Source organism: Bos indicus x Bos taurus, chromosome 3, assembly GCF_003369695.1.
Source record: "Bos indicus x Bos taurus breed Angus x Brahman F1 hybrid chromosome 3, Bos_hybrid_MaternalHap_v2.0, whole genome shotgun sequence".
NCBI classification, from domain to species: Eukaryota; Metazoa; Chordata; class Mammalia; order Artiodactyla; family Bovidae; genus Bos; species Bos indicus x Bos taurus.
The window spans coordinates 9,786,646-9,805,235 of NC_040078.1; the positions used below are offsets into that span (position 1 = coordinate 9,786,646).

Here is an 18,590-nt window from a genome sequence, read left to right on the forward strand (position 1 = left end):
GGAAGGGAAAGGGAAGAAAGCCACCAGGCAGTATGCAAACTGAGGTTTAAACCTGGTTTGCCCTTCACAGCCCCTCTCTTCTGGGCTATTATCCATCTCAAAGATGAGGGAACAAGACTCCGGTGGTTGGGCAGGTCACCTAAGGCCTCTCAGTTATAAGCGGCTGTGCTGGGGGTCAAACTCTGTTGGTCTGGCTCCCAAAACTTAGTCAGTCCTATCCTTCTTCACTGTGCTGCCTCAGGAGCACGGGTCATGGGGAGAGCTCCCTCCAGGCTGCCCTAGATAGAACTGTGGGCTCTCAACAGCCTAGGAAACAGTTTTGCTTTAGCAAGACCTGAGTGGGCTTCCTAGAATTCCCTTCACAGGCAGGTGTTACCCCTAAGAATGGAGAAGAAGCTGCCATAGGAGGCAGGCCCAGAGGAGGGAAGTGGGGTCCTGGAGAAATGCCAGAATGTGTGCATATAGCGAAGGATTTCAGAGAGAACAGGAGTGTAGCAGACCCCCACTAACCCACAACTCCATCCACTGAACACAAAAGCTTCTACAGGAATGCAGAAGCCCCATCTTTTTTGCCCATTGGACATGTGTGGCCCTGCTCCCCACTATCCCATGTCTAGGGTCTGCAACTCTGATCCCTGTGTTCAGAAGTACAGGTTCCTAAATGCATTTCAAAGAGACAGAGAAAGAATCAGAGTCTCCTTTCTCATGTTCTTAGGCAGGAGACATGGTCCACTGAGAGGCCAGACTTTTCATTTTAACCAAATGGCTCCCCTGGGTCCTGTCTCCCAGGCTCCTCCCATTTAAATGTGCTGATTCATCACAGAGTCAAAATTCTTATCCCTCTTGCCTCAGCCAACATGGGGAGCATTTCAGGAGACCAGCCGGATGGGGCCTGCCTAACTCAGCACCCCAAGGCCCTGTGGGGTGGGGAGGAGCTATGGGAGTCAGCCCAGGCCTTGGGCTTTGCTCCCAGCCCTGAGGCACCCAGCAAATCTCTCAGCTCTGGGCTCCTGGCCAACAATCCAGGGTTTACTCTGAGACTTCACTGGGAGTGGCGACTTGGTAGGAAGGGTCAGGCAGCCAGAGGTGGGGCTAGGGTTGAGCAGAGAATCCGGACCTGCCCTCCTCCTTAGGCGACTGCAGCCAGCTGTCCCCCATTGTTCTCACCCCTCAGCTTGCTGGGCGTGAGAATGCTGGAGGGGGCAGAGCAGAGGAGGAGAGTGAATAGAGAGCTTGGGGGTCGGAGTAGAAGGAGGGAAATCCCAAAGATGCACAACAAGTAGAGAAGAGAGGAAGAAAAGGAAGGGCACAGGGGAGAAGGTGGAAGAGGGCATTGAGGGAGGAGCTGGCAGAGCAGCTGAGGCTGGGAGGTGAGAGCAAGGGCCCCTGCCCAAGTCCCATCGGACATGGTTGGGCATTTGAGCCAAGTTTTGCTGAGAAGGGAAAGGTTGCCTCCTACTTATCAGGGGCGGAACTGCTGGGTTTTGTGAGGCCTGGAGTCTGGGAAGTCCCTGCTAAGAAAAATGATACAAAATTAATTAGAGGAGTAAACACTTAATTCAGAGAAGGTGATGGCAGCCCACTCCAGCAATCTTGCCTGGCAAATCTCATGGACGGAGGAGCCTGGTAGGCTGCAGTCCATGGGGTCGCTACGAGTTTCACTTTTCACTTTCATGCATTGGAGAAGGAAATGGCAACCCACTCCAGTGTTCTTGCCTGGAGAATCCCAGGGTCGGGGGAGCCCGGTGGGCTGCCGTCTATGGAGTCACACAGAGTCGGACACGACTGAAGTGACTTAGCAGCAGCAGCAAACACGTAATTAGAATAGTAAGTCACAACAAATTATCCATTAAAAAAAAATCTGGCAAATACTGTAAGCATCATGACATCTGGAAGAATAAGATACATAAGGTTAAGAATACATAAGAATAAGATACATAATAATAACATAAGATCTGTATGAATTTCTCAACCACAAATTGACTCTTGCCAAGGGTGCCCACCATCCACCTCTGCAAGGACTGAATCACGTGCCGCTGCAGCTACTGACCCTCAACACCCCCCTGAAGGAGTTCAGGGCGGAGAACAGAAATGAGGCCCTCTGTGCTCCTGGAAAACTGGCAGGACAGCTCTGTAGACTAAATTGGTCTTGAGTCCAATTCTTCCATCTCCTCCTATCTAGAAAAACACTACAATCCTTCTTAGTGACGACTGTTTCTTGTGATGAGCAGAAGCTTCAGGAGACTCTCAGAACCTCTCTAAAAAATAAACGTGTATACCTGTGGTGGATTCATGTTGATATATGGCAAAACCAATACAATATTGTCAAGTTAAAAAATAAAATAAAAAAATAAACGGGCTTGATTGCCTGTCTGCCTCCTTTACCAAGATCACGTACATATGACCTTCCCCCTTTCCTCTTTGGAGCAGTCTCTGGGAGCTCTCTGAGGTGCTGTCTCCTGGGCTGCAGTCCTCACTTTGCCCCCAGTAAAACTTAACTCACAATTCTCACGTGGTACACTTAAGTCAACAAATTCGCTGCCTGAAACAAGTGAAAAAAGCCTTTACCTTTTTTTGGCTGCTTATTTTTTGTCTCTCCACATGTCAATGGCTTTATAATATTAATATTACTTTTTAAAGAGAATGGGCTTCCCTGGTAGCTCAGCCAAGAACTACCAGTTTTTCCTCTGGCATGATTTTGATCAGCCCTTTTATTATTGACAGATTGGAATGTTTCATTCATTTCAGTTTCTTGTTGTATCAGTTTTTTGATTGCTGTCAAATTTGAGAAATCTGTGAAATTTCTTATATGAGTTGTAGGATTTGAGGGGATGGTTCAGTACATCATCTTAAATATTCTTTGAGTTGATGGCACTCACTGACCAGACTGTCATACCTCATTTTAGTGTACTAATGTGAATTTTATGCAGTCACCATCAGTGTCAATCTTTTATGTCAAACCAACAAGAAATTTAACATTTCACCAATATATTCATGTGATTTTCCCCTCTGGTTAATTGGATTATTAAACAATCCAGGCACTTGTTTATTCTGTTCAAAATTTTTTCTATTCTTCTTATTGAATTGGGGCTTCCCAGGTGACTCAGAAGGTGAAGAATCTGCCTGCAATGGAGGAGACCCAGGTTTGATTCCTCGGTTGGAAAGATTCCCTGGAGAAGAGAATGGCTACCCACTCCAGTATTCTTGCCTGGAGAATCCCATGGACAGAGGAGCCTGGTGGGCTACACAGTCCGTAGGGTCACAAAGAGTTGGACAACTGAGCGACTAACATTTATCGGATTACCTTTTTTGATAATCTGAAAATTTTTGTTTCAATTTGCTTCTTGGTTTCAAAATAATTTTTACTGATTTCATGGTTCATTTTTATTACTTTTGTCTCATAAATCCATTAATTTCTTTTATTGAGATATAATTAACATATAACATTGTGTTAGTTTCAGGAGTACACTACAGTGATTCCGTATTTGCATTTATCGTGAGATTATCACCACAATAATTCATCACCACGTATAGTTATAATTTTTTTCCTAGGATGAGAACTTTTAAGATCTGCAACTTTCAAATATACACTATTACTAACGATATACACCATGCTGTACCTTATATCTCCAGGACTTTTATTGTTTTTTGGCCATGCTGCATGGTGAATGGGATCTTAGTTCCCCAATCAGGGATGGAATCCATGCCCCCTGCAGTGCAAACGTGGAGTCTTGACCACTGAACAGCCAATGAAGTCCCAGGACTTATAACTGGAAGCTTGTATTTTTTTACCCCCTGTTCTGCCTCTGGCAGTCACCAGTCTGTTCTCTGTACCTATGAGTTCTCTATTTTTTAGATTCCACATATAAGTGATACCATATTGTATTTGTTTTTCTCTATTTGACTTATTTCACTTAGCATGATGCCCTCAAGGATGACCCATGGTGTTGCAAATAGCAAGATTTCAGTCTTTTTAAAAAAAAACAGTTGAATAATATTCCATTGTATATATACACACCCAATATTTTCTTTATACATTGATGGATATTTAGGTTGTTTCCGTGTCTTGGCTATTGCTGTGGTGAACATGGGGTTCATATATCCTTTTAAGCAGTGTTTTCATTTCCTTTGGATAAATACTCATAAGTGGAATTGTTGGATCATATGATAGTTCCATTTTTAATTATTTGAGGAACCTCTATACTGTTTTCCAAAGAGGCTGTACCAATTTCCATTCCCACCAACAGTGAACAAGGATTCCCTTTTCTCTACATCCCCAGCAAAACTTATTGTCTCTTGTCTTTTTTCTTAATTATTTTTTATTGAAGGATAATTGCTTTACTAGCTCTTGTCTCTTTGATAATAGGCATTCTAACATGTGTGAGGTGATGTCTCATTGTGGTTTTGACTTGCAATATCATATTGAGCACCTTTCCATGTACCTGTTGGCTGTTGTATGTTTTCTCTGGAAAAACATTGATTCAGATCCTCTGTCCATATTTCAAGCAATTTTTTTTGACTGGGCTGTGTGGCATGCAGGATCTTAGTTCCCAGGCCAGTAATCGAACCCATGCCCCTTTGGTGGAAACTCCGAGTCCTAATCACTGGAATACCAGGGAATTCCCTCAACCTTCTTTTGAAGCTGCGTTCATGCTAAGTCGCTTCAGTCGTGTCCGACTCTTTGTGACCCCATGGACTGTAGCCCACCAGGCTCCTCTGTCCATGGGATTCTCCAGGCAAGAATACTGGAGTGGGTTGCCATTTCTCCTCCAGGGGATCTTCCCGACCCAGGGATCCAACCAGCATCTCCTGCATTTCAGGTAGATTCTTTGCCGTCTGAGCCACCAGGGACAAAAGCCTGGGATGCAATTCCTTTACCCTGCATTCCTTCGTCCCCCTTTTTCCTGAGTCAACCTCACACCTTTTCCTCAGTGAGGCAGCCTGGGTTGAGAACTTTTGAGTTCGGACAGTTAACTCTCTTGGCCTTAGTCTCCTCTTTGGTGATGGGGATAATAATTCCCTCCACACAGATGGGGCTGTGAGAACTGGGTGGAAAATGCAGAGGAAGTATCCAGCCCTCAGGGGACTGCTTACTTCATCTTCCTTCCTCTCTGGGCTCCAGGGAAGAGGCTGGGGAAGGAAGGGTGCCTGTAGTAGGAAAGCCCAAACCCTTCCCCCCCGCCACCCCTCGAGCTGGGAGGACTGTCCCTGGAAGGATAGCTACTCTTGTCTCCCCCTCCCTCTGATCTCACCTCCAACACTTTCAGCCTACCCCACTCCCTCAATTTGTCCGAAGGATCCCAAAGGAGCTAAGGCTGGGAAATCTGGGGAGGGAATGTGAAGCTTGCCAGAGTTGAGTCCTTTTAAAACAGCTGGGGGTGACCTGGTTTCCCTTCCCCCACTCCCCTGAAGCTTGTAAACAGCCCTCTGCAGCCCTAACTCCACGGCCAATCCTTCAGCCCCGAGTGTGTCACAGGAGGCAGTGACTGGCTCTGCAACACAAAAGTCAGGGTGGAGCAAACTCCAGAAAGGTGGACTGTGGAGAGATGTCTAGGGGTGGGGAAGTGGCTCATAGGACTGCAGTTACCGCTTCTTTTTGGTCCAGGAGTTCAGTTTATCAGTACTTGGTCGGGTGGAAAGGTTTTTTTGAGGCTTGGAGCAGGTATGGCTGGGGGGACCAGTTCAGTTTTCTCCCTGCAGGTTGGGAGGGGGTAGAGTTTAGTCTCTAAATCCTGTCCGACTCTTGCGACCCTATGCACTGTAGCCTGTCAGACTCCTCTGTCCATGGGATTCTCTAGGCAAGAATACTGGAGTGGGTTGCTGTTTCCATCTCCAGGTAATCTTCCCGACCCAGGAAACGAACAGGGGTCTCCTGCATTGCAGGCAGATTGGGAGGCAGAGGTGCCAAACCAAACTGCGAAAATCGTAAAACTCCCAAAAAGCTTTCCAGAATAGTACATACAAACTGGGAAGCGTTAAAAGGTGCGTTCCCTAGAGCCAGGTCCATAGATTTCGATTTCAGATAGTCTGGTAGAATCTACATTTTATTTTGAATAAACTCTCCCAGGTAATTCTGAGCTGGAGGTGTGAAGTCAACATTTTAAGGAACTGCTCCTTAAACTACATACATATCCTCACTGCTGGAAGTCCTTTCTTTGGTCAAACCAGACTGCTGTTTTGAAAGTTGTTTCGGGGGATCCTGCTTGCTTCTCTGCAGACTAAATTCTAACCAGGGTTTGGCTTGGCTCCTCACACTGGGGCAACGGTAACCATGGTAACCTAAATGGGGAGTAGGGGGAAAATCGTGAACCTTGGCTTGGCTCCTGGAGGGGCTGGCAGCAGTTAGACCCGGACCCATGCTAGGCCCTTGACAATTTGGATCTTGACCTAAGAGTTCAATCAAAGCAAAGTGAAGAAGAGCGGGGCGCTCCAGAGAGGGTCATTCTTTCAGAGAGAGGGTTCCCTGCTTCAGCGCCGGCGGGAATGGACACAGGCAGAGGCTCGGATTCCTGAAGCCACTGCGCTCGCCCCTCCGCCAAACTGGAACAGAGAGGCGGGGCCGGGCCGGGCCGGGGGCGGGGCCTGGACCCAGGAGCGCGCGTTCTTGGTTACTATGGTAACGCGTCAACACCCTGAGCGGAAGTGGTGCTGTGGGCTGCAGACGCGGTGGAGGCGCCGAGTTGGGGCGTGCGGCTGAGATGGTGAGGTCCCGGGTGTGGAGAACCTCGGATGGGGACCTCACGTGTTTTCAATTGTGTTGGGGTTCTGGGCGGGGAAAATGAGGATCTGCGGGGGGAAAAGAAGTTGGGTATGGGGGTCAGAAGGTCCAGGAACAGGGATGACAGCCCTAGAAGAAGTTAGGGAAGTCCGGAGGGGGATCCAAGAGAGAAATAAGGAGTGGGATCGATCGCGACTGAAAATGTAATCTGGGGCTGAGCCGAGGAGCTGGAAAAGTGCTGTCCCAATCCTCATCCCCCTCCCATCTGGCTGTGGATTGTGGGATGTGATGTGGAAAAACCACTGGTGAGGAGGCCAGATAACAGGTTATGTTCTGCCTATATGGACCTATGTGCAAAAGAGACACCAGAGGCCCGGGTGGAGAGCACACCCAGGAAAAGGACAAGCCTTCGTCTTTGTTCAGTTGACAGGTGTTACAGTTAAGTCAGGGAAACTCCACACCGCCCCGTGCCCACCCTGTTCCAGCTGCGTTCCAGCTCTGTCTTGATGGATTTGAGCTGAACACTCAGGATCTCAGGACACGTGGCACTGCAGTTTTGAAAGGGCTGCACTCTCTGTGTGCAAAGTCAGGACACCATGTCTGACTAGTAGTGCCACAATATGTAAGTCACCTAATGTCCCCGAACCCCAGTTTTCTCTTGTTATTGGGGGTCTGGGTCACTCATAGGTACTCAACAAACATTTGCAAATGAATAAGTGAATGAATGAATAGGGTATCAGATTTGAAAGTCCCTGGAAAGGGATTGGGGCTTCCCTGATAGTTCAGTTGGTAAAGAATCCACCTGCAATGCAGGAGACCCCAGTTGAGGGATTGAGACTGGTCTACCAGGCCTGCATTTCCCTGGGGTGGACAGGATGACATGAGGGTTTGAAAGGACAGCATGCCTGGGAGAAGGTAAGAAAGTAGTGTCTGGGATCCAGGGAGGATGGTGTGGTCCCTAAGGGATAAGTGAGGTGGGGCAGAGGGTAGGTGTTGGAGCCTTGGGTTACTGGAAATAACCTTAGAATTTCTGGGTGCACACCCTATGGCAAAGGTAGCTCCTTCAGTGTACTTGTGGACACACTTCATGCTCAGAGGTCACTCTGCTTTTCTGGGACTAAGTGTGGTTCAAATTCAGGGTCCCCAAGTTGGAGTTTCTAGAAGAGCTTTGTTAATGATAAAATCAACAAATCTCTGGAGGAGAGCAGTTCCCAACTTCTGAGGACTCTCTGCAATGTTGCAGCAGGGGTCTCCTTTCACTTATGCTTTTTATGGTGCATATTTATCCCTGGATCTCCATATTTATCTCCACCCGGGGATCTAGTGTCTCTTTTGCACGTAGGTTTGTGGGCCCGGTGCTATGTCTGTGAGGTCCTAGCATTGCACTTGGCATCTAAGGGCTCACAGGAAGTGTTAGTTCCCTTTTTCGCCTCTTTCGAAAATGTCTTATCTCCAAGTCAAATGAATCAGTGAGTTGCACCTGTTTAGACTTGTGGGCTTCAGCTCACCCAGATCAGGGATTCCCCATCCAAGGGCCACTCAGAGTGGGGCTTTGGTTTGTTGACTGAGCCCTTCTGAAGTCCCTTGGAGAGGACAGGGCATATGGGCACCTTTGAGAAGTAGTGGGTCAAGTTAGTGATCTCTGACCTTTGGCAGGCTAGGGGTGTGTGTGTGATGCTACTTACTAGCTTTTCAGGCTGTTTGGAGGAGTGGGGAGACAGGGTCACAATTAGGCACACCACTAGGACCCTTACAAAAATAATAAATAACATCCCCCAGAAGGAGGGACAGGGCCTCAGTGTTGAGTAGGATGTCATCTTCAAATGGTACCCCACAGATGGCCAAGCTGGTTGTATTTGAGGAGAGGGAGGACCTGAGTGAAAGGCAAGATGCCTGGTACATGGGCATCCCCACCTTCTTCGTAACCAAAGTCTACAGAAAAGGAGGTAGAATCAGGTCAAGAGCGTGAAGCCGGTGGTGAACCTATGTGTGAAAGAAACTAGATCCCTGAGTGGACAGCACACCCGGGAAAGGACAGGTCTTCGTCTTTGTTCAGTTGCCAGGTGTTACAGATACACCAGGGAAACTCCACGCTGCTCTGTTCCAGCCCCGATCCAGCTCTGTCTTGCTGGAATTGAGCTGAACATCCCAGATCTCAGGACATCTGGAACTGTAGCTTTTTAAGGGCTGCACTCTCTGTGTTCACAGTCAGGGCACCAGGTCCACTGCTTTGTTTTGTAAAAATAGTGCCCCCTTCCCCTATCTCAGCCATAAAGAGAGTTACCTTTTCAATGCAGATCATTATTCAAAATGAGAAATACCTTAAGATGCTAATGCTCACCTGAAATTACTGTTAAACATTTTGTGAACTTCTTTCAGTGACACATTTCGGTTTCATAGGAGCGTTTTTACGGCAATACTTGCATATTTCATATAATCTACTTTCTTTTAAACTTGATACATTAAGGAGATCACCCTGCGTTTATAATGATGTGAAAATCGTATTCTGGTTAACCAGTTAATCTTTCTGCATCAGAATCTCTCCTGGAGCCCCCAGCAGGGGCTGAATTCTTACAGACATAGGATGGGATGCTATTTGAAGAGATAAGGCGTCAGCTAGGTCACCAAAAGGAAAATATAAAGGTTAGGGCTGGCATCTTTTTCTGTCCCAATCCTCTTCTTCCCCAATCATCCTTGTCCCCTCAAAGGTCTTTCCTTCCCTACCAGAGATGCCTTCCCTCAAGGAAGATGAGCACTCTAGGCACAGCTCAGCTTCTTGGGGATATTTATAATTTGTTAAGTCATGCAAGAAATAAAACCAGCCCTCCACCTCCTGGAAGAACCTCTTGGCTACTGCCTCTGGCCCAGAGGATCTAACTTTCCATTTCTGCTTGTTCCTTCATTTTTTCTAGTACTTTTACACAGTGACCTCCCTAATCCTTCTTGTTGCTTTTGGCAAAACTGGTTATTCTAACCCTGGTGTAAGGCTTGTGGCTTCAAAGTCAGCATTTCCCCAGTGAGGTTTCTCAGCCACCCAACCCCAGAGCTCAACGCTTCCTTCTGCTCTGCCAAGCGGCTGCTTTTCTGTGGTCATCATCTGTTTTCCTTCCTCTGTTCTGACTTCGAGGCTCAGGCAGTCGAGTATTTCTTGTGTGACTTCCTCTTGACCTGGGTGCCAAGGGCGTAGGAGGGAAGTGACACAGTCCCAGCGCTGGAGGATCCTACAGTCTGGTGGGCACCCGAGCCTGAGGGGAAGGTTGCAGGAGCCCTTGGAAAGAAGCAGGAAAACAAACGCAAAACAACAATAATGCTTTCCATCTGTGCTCCAAAGCCTTTTCACGTACGTTATTTTCCCCAGCGCAGACCACATACGTGATGTGGAAAATGTGGAGTGGTGGTGTATTCTGGAAAGGCTTCTGTCTCAGTCTGGTCCGCAGACCCCAAGAGGTCGTCTTGCTTGGTTTCATTCATTCGTTCTTCAGCAAATGCATATCGAGGTCCTGCTACATCCAGACTCTGCACCTTTCCCCTTGGAACTGACACCGTCTCTTGTGATCCAATGCCCTCATCATTTCAGGTTATTCCTTAAGCTTTGCCTCAGTCCCACCTGTTGTGGATTCTAGTCATTCCTTCTTATTCTATTTTTGGTGGAAAGGGGAGCTGTTGCTCCCCACTCTCCATGTAATAACCCTTCAGAGTCTGTTATTAGGCATCCTTGGGGCTCCTGTATTTACCTTTCATGAATTAAAGCTTTTCTGCTCTGCTGTATTGGGGCTGACAGAGGCTGTAAAGCAAGGCGCCCTCTGTGAGCCTTCTGCTGACTGTGCCAGGCTGGGAGGGAAGGGCACACACAGCCATGCTTGTTGTGTGGAATGGAGCCAGCCGGAGAATAATTGCCCAATTTGGTGCGAAAACCTGCCACAGGTGGAACAGGTGCTGCAGGGAGTTCTCTGTGGTCATGGCGGATTAGAGAGAGCATTCAAAACATATCGCCCAGTGTTTAGTGACCTGGAATTCACGGTCATTTCCCTGTTCACCCTGTCCCCCTGATGGCTGCTCATTCCCAGGGTTGGTCTACCTGACGCATCCAGCCCTTTGCACCAGGGTCTTCCATCTCCGAGAACTGCAGGAGATGGGGGCTCCTCCAGAATGAGATTTAGGGTAACCCTGGAGTTGTCCCACAGTCCTCACAGAAACCGCCCCCTGGAGACAGACTTCTCTTTAGGCTGAGCTGAAGTGGGACTGACCTTGGGGAATGGAGGTTGTGTTAGTCAGGGTTCTTGGTTATAAACAACAGAGCCAGAACTCCAATTTAGGGAGAAGGGAATGTATGGAGAGGATTTTGGAGAGTGCACAGAGTTCACGCCAAGGCTGGGCAGCTAGGCTTGGAAAATGAAAACACACAGGAACTGCAGCCAGAACTGAGGCTCAGATCACAACCCGGCACTGGCCTGGCAAAGACCCTTGATGCCACCCCCGGGGCTGGCACTTTATCGTGGCAGCTGCTCCTGGCGCCCTTATCAGCATTGCCCCAGACACAGGGAGTGACTGCCACTGCTGCCTTTGTCAGAAGGGGTTTCCATGTTCCCCTCTTACATCACTAGTTCCCTATTCATTGTCAGGCTTGGGGGATCTGATGGCTCACCTAGGTCCTTTGCCCAGGCTTGGAAGGCAGCTGTCTGATGTTTTCAGCTTCTACGCTCGGAGATGATCCCTGTCTCTTTCAGCTCATTAGATGGGAGAGACAAGGATCCAACCTAGAAGAGTACTGGATGGCTAAAAACTGACTCATGCGTGTTCAAGGGGTTCCCCCAGTGGCTCAGTGGTAAAGAATCTGCCTGCAATGCGGGAGACGTGGGTTCGATCACTGGGTCAGGAGGTTCCCCTGGAGGAGGGCATGGCAACCCACTCCAGTATTCTTGCCAGGAAAATTGAGTGTAGCCTGGCGGGCTACAGTCCATGGGGTCGCAGAGAGTCCAATATGAATGAAGTGTCTGAGCATGCATGCACGCACATGCACATTCAAGCAGTCCTAAGAGTGAAAGAGCCTCGTGGTGGACACAGCTTCAGGGTGGACCTGTTTGCCTGATTGTAGCTGGTAGTCGTTCATCCACTGAAGTTTATCAGGCACCTGCCGGCTGTGTGCAAGGTGCTTTTCAGCGTTACTGTCCTCGGGTCCCTACCGTAACCTTGTGAGATGGTGGGGACATGGAGGAGGTCAGATGGTAGCATCAGCTGTGAAGGGGGCTTGGTGTTCAGATGACGAGGTTGGAGGTGACGACACTGCCTTTCTGGAGAGGACAGCCTATGTGGCCTCACAAGAGACTGCTTGCGGGAAACGAGAACTGGGCTGACACTGAATCATCCTCCTGCCCGCCTTCCTTCCCTGCTGTGCAAGGGCTTGGACTTCTTCAGCTCAGAAACCTCAGAAGTCCTCCTTCTTGCTGGGCTGGTGTCCAGGGAAGCCACTGCTCCTGTAGGGCGTCTCCTGTGTTTCAGGATTTACCCAGGTGCTTTCCCATACACCCACCCAACCTTCCCTCAGCACGGGCTGGTGAAGCGTCTACCTTGCCTGGGATGCAGATGGTGGTCGGTACTGATGAGCCCAAATTTCTGCCTCTCCCTGCAGCCATTAAGCACAGCTGGCGTGCTGAGCTCTGCCTCTACTGCTTCCAACAGGTCAAGGAATAGGCCTCGCTATCGGACCAAAGCCCTGAGCTCCGAGGTGGATGAGAGCCTTTTTGGAGCTATCAAGGTAACCGTGCCTCAGTCCCTCCAGGGAGCTGTCACCAGGAGCTTTGTGACCTGAACAAAGCTAGCTCTGGACAGGTCACTCCCTCTCCCAGGGAACTCTCAGACTGAGGGCAGTGGGGGTTTCTGCGGCTCCAGTGGACAAGCTCAGACACTCTGTGGGGCCCATGTAAACAGGCCACCTGGCTTCCTCTGCCCTTGAGATCTTTACATCTGTGCACCATTTGAAGATCTGTTATAATGCTGAAGGGAGGCTCAACTGCTGAACCCTCAGTGTCTGCTCTGCTCAGAGAACGCCCTGTGATGGGAACGTTTGAGTGCCAGTGGCCCAGGCTTGCAGATATAGAACAACATAATTGTTGTTCAACTAATCCCCCTCCATCCGAGAACAGCGCAGAGTAGAACACAAATCATCCTTCTTTCCAATCGCTCAGCTGAAACAATTACTTTGCTTTGGAAAACGAGCAAGTAAATATTTATTTGCAAATACCAGCCAGTCTAAGAGGCTGATGACTAGAGAAGGAGAGCCAGAGAGTTACTTGGAGTGATCTTGGTTACACATGACATTCAGAAGGTGGGAAGGGAGGAGAGAAAGAGAATGAGATGTAGAGAGAAGAACGGTGAGAGATTGAGAAAGAAAAGGGACAGTGGAGTCGTTAAGAGAGTAAATCCTAAGAGTTCTCAGCACAGAAAAATTTTGTCTGTTTTTTTAAAATTTTGTATTGATATGAGATGATGGTTGTTCTTTAAACTTACTGTGATTATCACTTCATGATGGCAAATCAAATAGTTATGCTATACCTTAAACCTAAACAGTAGGGTCCGTCTAGTCAAGGCTATGGTTTTTCCAGTGGTCATGTATGGATGTGAGAGATGGACTGTAAAGAAAGCTGAGTGCTGAAGAATTGATGCTTTTGAACTGTGGTGTTGGAGAAGACTCTTGAGAGTCCCTTGGACTGCAAGGAGATCCAACCAGTCCATCCTAAAGGAGATCAGTCCTGGATGTTCTTTGGAAGGACTGATGCTAAAGCTGAAACTCCAATACTTTGGCTACCTCATGCGAAGAGTTGACTCATTGGAAAAGACCCTGATGTTGGGAGGGATTGGGGGCAGGAGGAGAAGGGGACGACAGAGGATGAGATGGCTGGATGGCATCACTGACTCAATGGACAGGAGTTTGAGTGAACTCCAGGAGTTGGTGATGGACAGGGAGGCCTGGCGTGCTGCGATTCATGGGGTCGCAAAGAGTCGGACACGACTGAGCGACTGAACTGAACTGAAACAGTAGGTCAACTTTGTCCCAATACAACTGGAAGGGAGAAAAAAGAGAGAAAAAAGTAGAGGAAAGGGAAAAAGAAGAAAGACACCAGTAGTGGTTTAAGCACTGGCGTGAACACCACTGGCTGCAGGTGGACCAGGGAGAGAAGAGGTGATGTCTCCCCTTTGTTGCAGTTCAGTTGCTAAGTTATGTCCAATTCTTTGTGACCCCACGGACTGCAGCACACCAGGCTTCCTTGTCCCTTACTATCTCTGGGCGTTTGCTCAAACTCATGTCCATTGAGTCAGTGATGCCATCCAACCATCTCATCCTCTGTTGCCTCTTCCTCCTGCCCTCAATCTTTCCCAGCATCAGGGTCTTTTTGATATCTACCCTTACCCTTCATTCTTCTCATTGTGAATTAAAAAGGACTTTCCAGATTGTTCCAGATGGGTGTCTTTCTGCCTTTAGAAGCTGTTTCCTATTGACAAGGGAAAGAATCAAAGCAATTCAATTTCGCTTACACTCATGTTGTTTATTTGTCTTGAGTCCACGGGGACTCTTCTAGCTAAAGTGAAGACAGGTTTGGAAATGGCCGACTTCTCCAGATTTAGTCCTGCCGGCTTGCCAGAGAGGGCGGCTGACACACAGCCTATTCCTGGTTCAGTCTTTTGGGCTTATTGTTGGACCAGAGTCTCGGAAGCCTCCCAGCCGTCAGCAGAGGGCAGAAGCAGCCTGTGACCTGACTGAGTTGAGCCGCTGGGAGGCAGAGATGGGCGCCAGGTGGCAGCAGCATTCCGGGAACGGGTGTGCACAGAGCCGGCCTCCAGACTGGACGGACCTCCACCTGAACCGTGCCCCTGCCTCCACTCAGGATCGCAGACACTGTGTTCCTGATAAGTGAAATCCTCTCCTGTGTTAACAATTCCCTGAAACAAATGATTTCATTTTCTTGTTATCTAACTCCTTCACGGTCAGAAAGTTGAAAAAAACTCATGTATCTAATTTGTGTTTTCTTTGCTGAATTCTAACTCACTGACTGCCTCACCATATTAGATTTAAGGGCAGATCCACCGGGCCATATTTCTAACTTACCCCATAGGGCTTTTTTTCGGGGGGAATCAAAGTAAATGAATTAGAAAGGATTAAAAATAACAAATATCATAGATTGAATGTGTCCCTAAGGAACTGTATGCTAAAGACCCTCGATGTGGTCCAGGAGAGCGAATTAGTTTTTCTTTTGTAAATGATGGGGGGAGAAGAACGAAGAGACCCCAAATTTTCATTCCTGATGGTTTCAGGTTAGGAATGGACACACACTAGCAAACCTCTCCCTGGGCCTCCATCCCTCTGGGAGTATCTGCACGAGTTATAGAGAAGCCTTGCTTTCAGAAGAGCTGGTCGGTACAGAGCACATCTGGCCGCCACGCTGCTTGCTCAGTGCCCTGGCTACTCTGGGTGCTCCTGCAGTCTGGGCTCCAGCTGATTTCCCCTGACGCTGGATGGGGTGCAGATGCCACCCTCCGCTAATCAGCAAGAAGTGGGGTGACCAGCTTCTGAGCTGCCCTTCCTTACCCCCCAGCCCCTGACCCGGAGTGACAGCCCCATCGTGCTGCTCCGAGATAAGCATGCCATTCGGAAAACTCTCACGGCGCTGGGCTTGGACCACAAGCCGGAGACCATCCAGCTCATCACCCGGGACATGGTCCGGGAGCTAATGTGAGTACCCAGGGCACGGAGCCCTTCTGTGAGGACCTGTGTGGGGGGACGGGGAGCCCACCTGGTCTCGTCCTGTCACTGTGGACCCCACCTCTTTCCTATCCATTTCCTGCCTTTGGTTTCTTGGTTCTCGTTTCTTCTCCATTTTGACCTGCTTGTCCCCGCCTTGTATCTATTCCTGCCACTGCCCTTGATTCCCAGCTACTGGCTACTGTGGGTTCTATGGGGCTGGTAGAGGGTAGATGCTTGGGGAGGGGGGTCCCTTCTGAGCCCTGAATAGTGCACTTGGTCGGGGAAATGTCCAGATGAGTCACTTCCTTCTGGCCAAATCCAGAATCTGAAGCAAAGGAAAAACTGACCAGATGCCTAATTAGTCCCAGGGCTTCTTCCCAGGCTCTGAGGCCAGAAGAGGAAATTCCCCAAAGCTCTGGGGTTCCTTTGGGATTAGCTCAGCACGGCTTCCTGACTGGAGCAGCTCCCTTGCTTGGGCCCCTTATGTGGGGTTAGGCCCAGCTCAGTCACATGAAGGGAGCCAACCCTGTCACTCAGAGGTTTAGCTCTTCTGCTGGTGCTCCATTCTCTAAACTGTTCTTCCAACTATGGCTCCACTCACTAAAAACTTTAATTCCCAGAAAATGCATCCTGTGTCGCGATCTGGGGAGGCACGGCTGGTCCACAGGTCCAAGAGCACCGTCTGGTCAGCTCTGGTGTTGAAGGACCAGATGCGGTAGCAGCCCTGCAGACACGCTTGTGGCCCAAGAAAGGGCTCCTTCTCTTTATTTATTGGTGTATTTAGCTGTGTCGGGTGTTAGTAGGGGCGCACGGGATCTTCCTTGAGTCCTGAGGGATGTCAGGTTCCAGCGTGCGCAGGCTCAGTAGTTGTGGTGTGCTGGCTTAGTTGCTCTGCCAAATGTGGGATCATAGTTCCCAGCCAGGGAATGAACCAGCGTCCCCTGCATTGCAAGGCAGAGTCTTTTTTTTTTTTTTAATTTATTGTTAATTGAAGGATAATTGCTTTACAGTATTGCATTGGTTTCTACCAAACATCCACATGAATCAGCTATAGGTTTACACATGGCCTCTCCCACTTAAACATCCCTCTCACCTCCCTCCCCATCCCACCCCTCTAGGTTGTTACTAAGCCAAAGCAGATTCTTAATCACTGGACGACCAGAGAAGTCCCAAGGGCTCCTTCTTGGACTGGTCCAGTCCTAAAGACACGTTGGAGGTGAAGTCTTGGGTAACTTGTCAGGGTTCTGAGAACAGCTCGAGATGCTGTCTCAGATTCACATCATTCCTGGTCACTCCAGATCACAGGCTGTTTGGGGCCACAGCACCCAGGGGAACACAAGGTCTTGGCTAAGCCTCAAGGGCACTTACTCATGTGTCCACCTCCTGGACACCTCTCCCCAGCCGGTTTTACGGGATGAGGTTTCACTTCCTGCCTCAGACCATCTGCGTCTGTTTGCCATGTGCCTGTTAGACGCCTCACCCAGAAGCAGCTTTATGCCCACTCCTCTGCTCCATCTCCAATGTATGTCATCTGTTTGTAATCATTATAATTACCTATTGGTTTGTTGAATGCGTTGGGCAGCTAGAAAAGTCTGTAGACATGTCTCTGGCTATTGTTGATTTTAATTAATATTTAGGGTTCAAAGCTTCCCTCTGGGCTGGAGGCACAGGGATGGTTTCGTTTCTCACTGGCCTCCACTTCATCCTCGCTGGGCGTGCCCTTGCCCTTTTTATGTCATTCTTGAGGAATCATCTGTTTTAAAAGTTCAACGCGGCAGCTTTATTTTGAGTCCTCACTCTGTGCCCAGTGAGTGCTGGGCCAGAGACCGGGCTGCCCATGGGGTTACGACAGAGCCTGAATCCCGCAGGAGCTTGTGATCTAGCAAGGCAAACAGATGTTGCCCACAACACAGGCAGGGACAGCGGAGGGGAGGAGGTGGGTGTGTATGGGTACATGGGGGCGGGTGCAGAGGAGGTAACGTGTGACCTGGACCTTTTAGACAAAGTCCTTAAAAATGTTCCTTTTTTAAGCCGGTAATGCTACTCTACCCTTGCCTGAGACCGCTTCTCCCCAGTGGACCCATTCCGCTGTCTCTCCTGCCTGATTCTCTGAGGCAGGATGGGCAGTGATGGGGGTGGGGTAGAGAGCAGAGCAGCCTGCAGAGTAGTGCTAAGAGCTCCCCCCCGGCCCCCACCGCACACCCCCTGCCTAATTTTATTCATTCTTTGTGTCAGCATTCCCACCAAGGACCCTTCCGGGCAGTCCCTTATCATGAGCCCTGAGGAGTTTGAGCGGATCAAATGGGCATCCCACGTCCTAACCAAAGAAGAGCTCGAGGCCAGGGAGCAGGCCTTCAAGAAGGAGAAGGAAGCCATTGTGGTACCTACCCCCGACCCCATCTTTGCAGAGTGGGGGTTGAAGAGAAGGGCTGGGGAGAGGCCGGCCTCCCACAAGACTGGGAGCTTTAGTTAGGGGACCCTGAAGTAAGGTGTGAAAGTGCTAAAGATGTGTTACAGAATAAAGATCTGGTGGGAGCAACTGTGGGGCCAGGGGAGGGGTGAGGACACCAGGCTGGGAAACCTCTGGGCTATGACAGTGTGATGGGGTGATGTGAAACTCATCTGAGGTCACCCACAGCAGCCAAGCTAGTGCCCAGGGCACGGAGCGCTGGAGTAAGTCCCCGCTGATTCCAGCGTGGCTCCCGTAGGACACGGTGACCACACGCAAGAAGATCATGAAACAAAAGGAAATGGTTTGGAGGAACAACAGGAAGCTCAGCGACCTGGAGGAGGTAGCCAAGGAGAGGGCCCAGAACCTTCTGCAGAGAGCCAACCAGCTGCGGATGGAGCAGGAGGAAGAGCTGAAGGATATGAAAAAGGTGGGCTCTCCATTCTCCTTCCCTCCACTCATCTCTCTCTCTTTTTTGACCTTGCCTCTCAGTGTGCAGGATCTTAGTTCTCTGACCGGGGACTGAATTCATGCCGTGTGCAGTGGAAGAACAGAGTCCTGAGCACAGGCCCACCAGGGAATCCCTCCTTCCTCTTATCTGTTATTCACACGCCTGAAAGCATGGGCTAGAGATGGGGTGCAGGGTTGAAAGGTGAGGGGCTGGCCTTGGCAGGCGAATGGAG

The 18,590-nt window shown here is 49.3% G+C and overlaps 1 protein-coding gene across 4 annotated transcripts in view; it reads left to right on the forward strand.

Moving 5' to 3' along the window:
• The first annotated feature begins 6,598 nt into the window (after positions 1-6,598).
• The window catches only part of CFAP45 (cilia and flagella associated protein 45), a 29,343-nt gene continuing 17,351 nt past the window's right edge, over positions 6,599-18,590 (forward strand). For 2 of the 4 annotated variants that reach the window (XM_027528906.1, XM_027528914.1), the window contains exons 1-5: positions 6,599-6,701; positions 12,348-12,473; positions 15,310-15,446; positions 17,694-17,838; positions 18,167-18,337. In XM_027528906.1, coding sequence (XP_027384707.1) covers positions 6,699-6,701; positions 12,348-12,473; positions 15,310-15,446; positions 17,694-17,838; positions 18,167-18,337 — 582 coding nt within the window. In that variant the 5' untranslated portion in view covers positions 6,599-6,698. Of the gene's footprint in view, positions 6,702-12,347; positions 12,474-15,309; positions 15,447-17,693; positions 17,839-18,166; positions 18,338-18,590 lie in introns of those variants that run through there. The other 2 variants (XM_027528923.1, XM_027528933.1) reach the window with 2 other exon arrangements.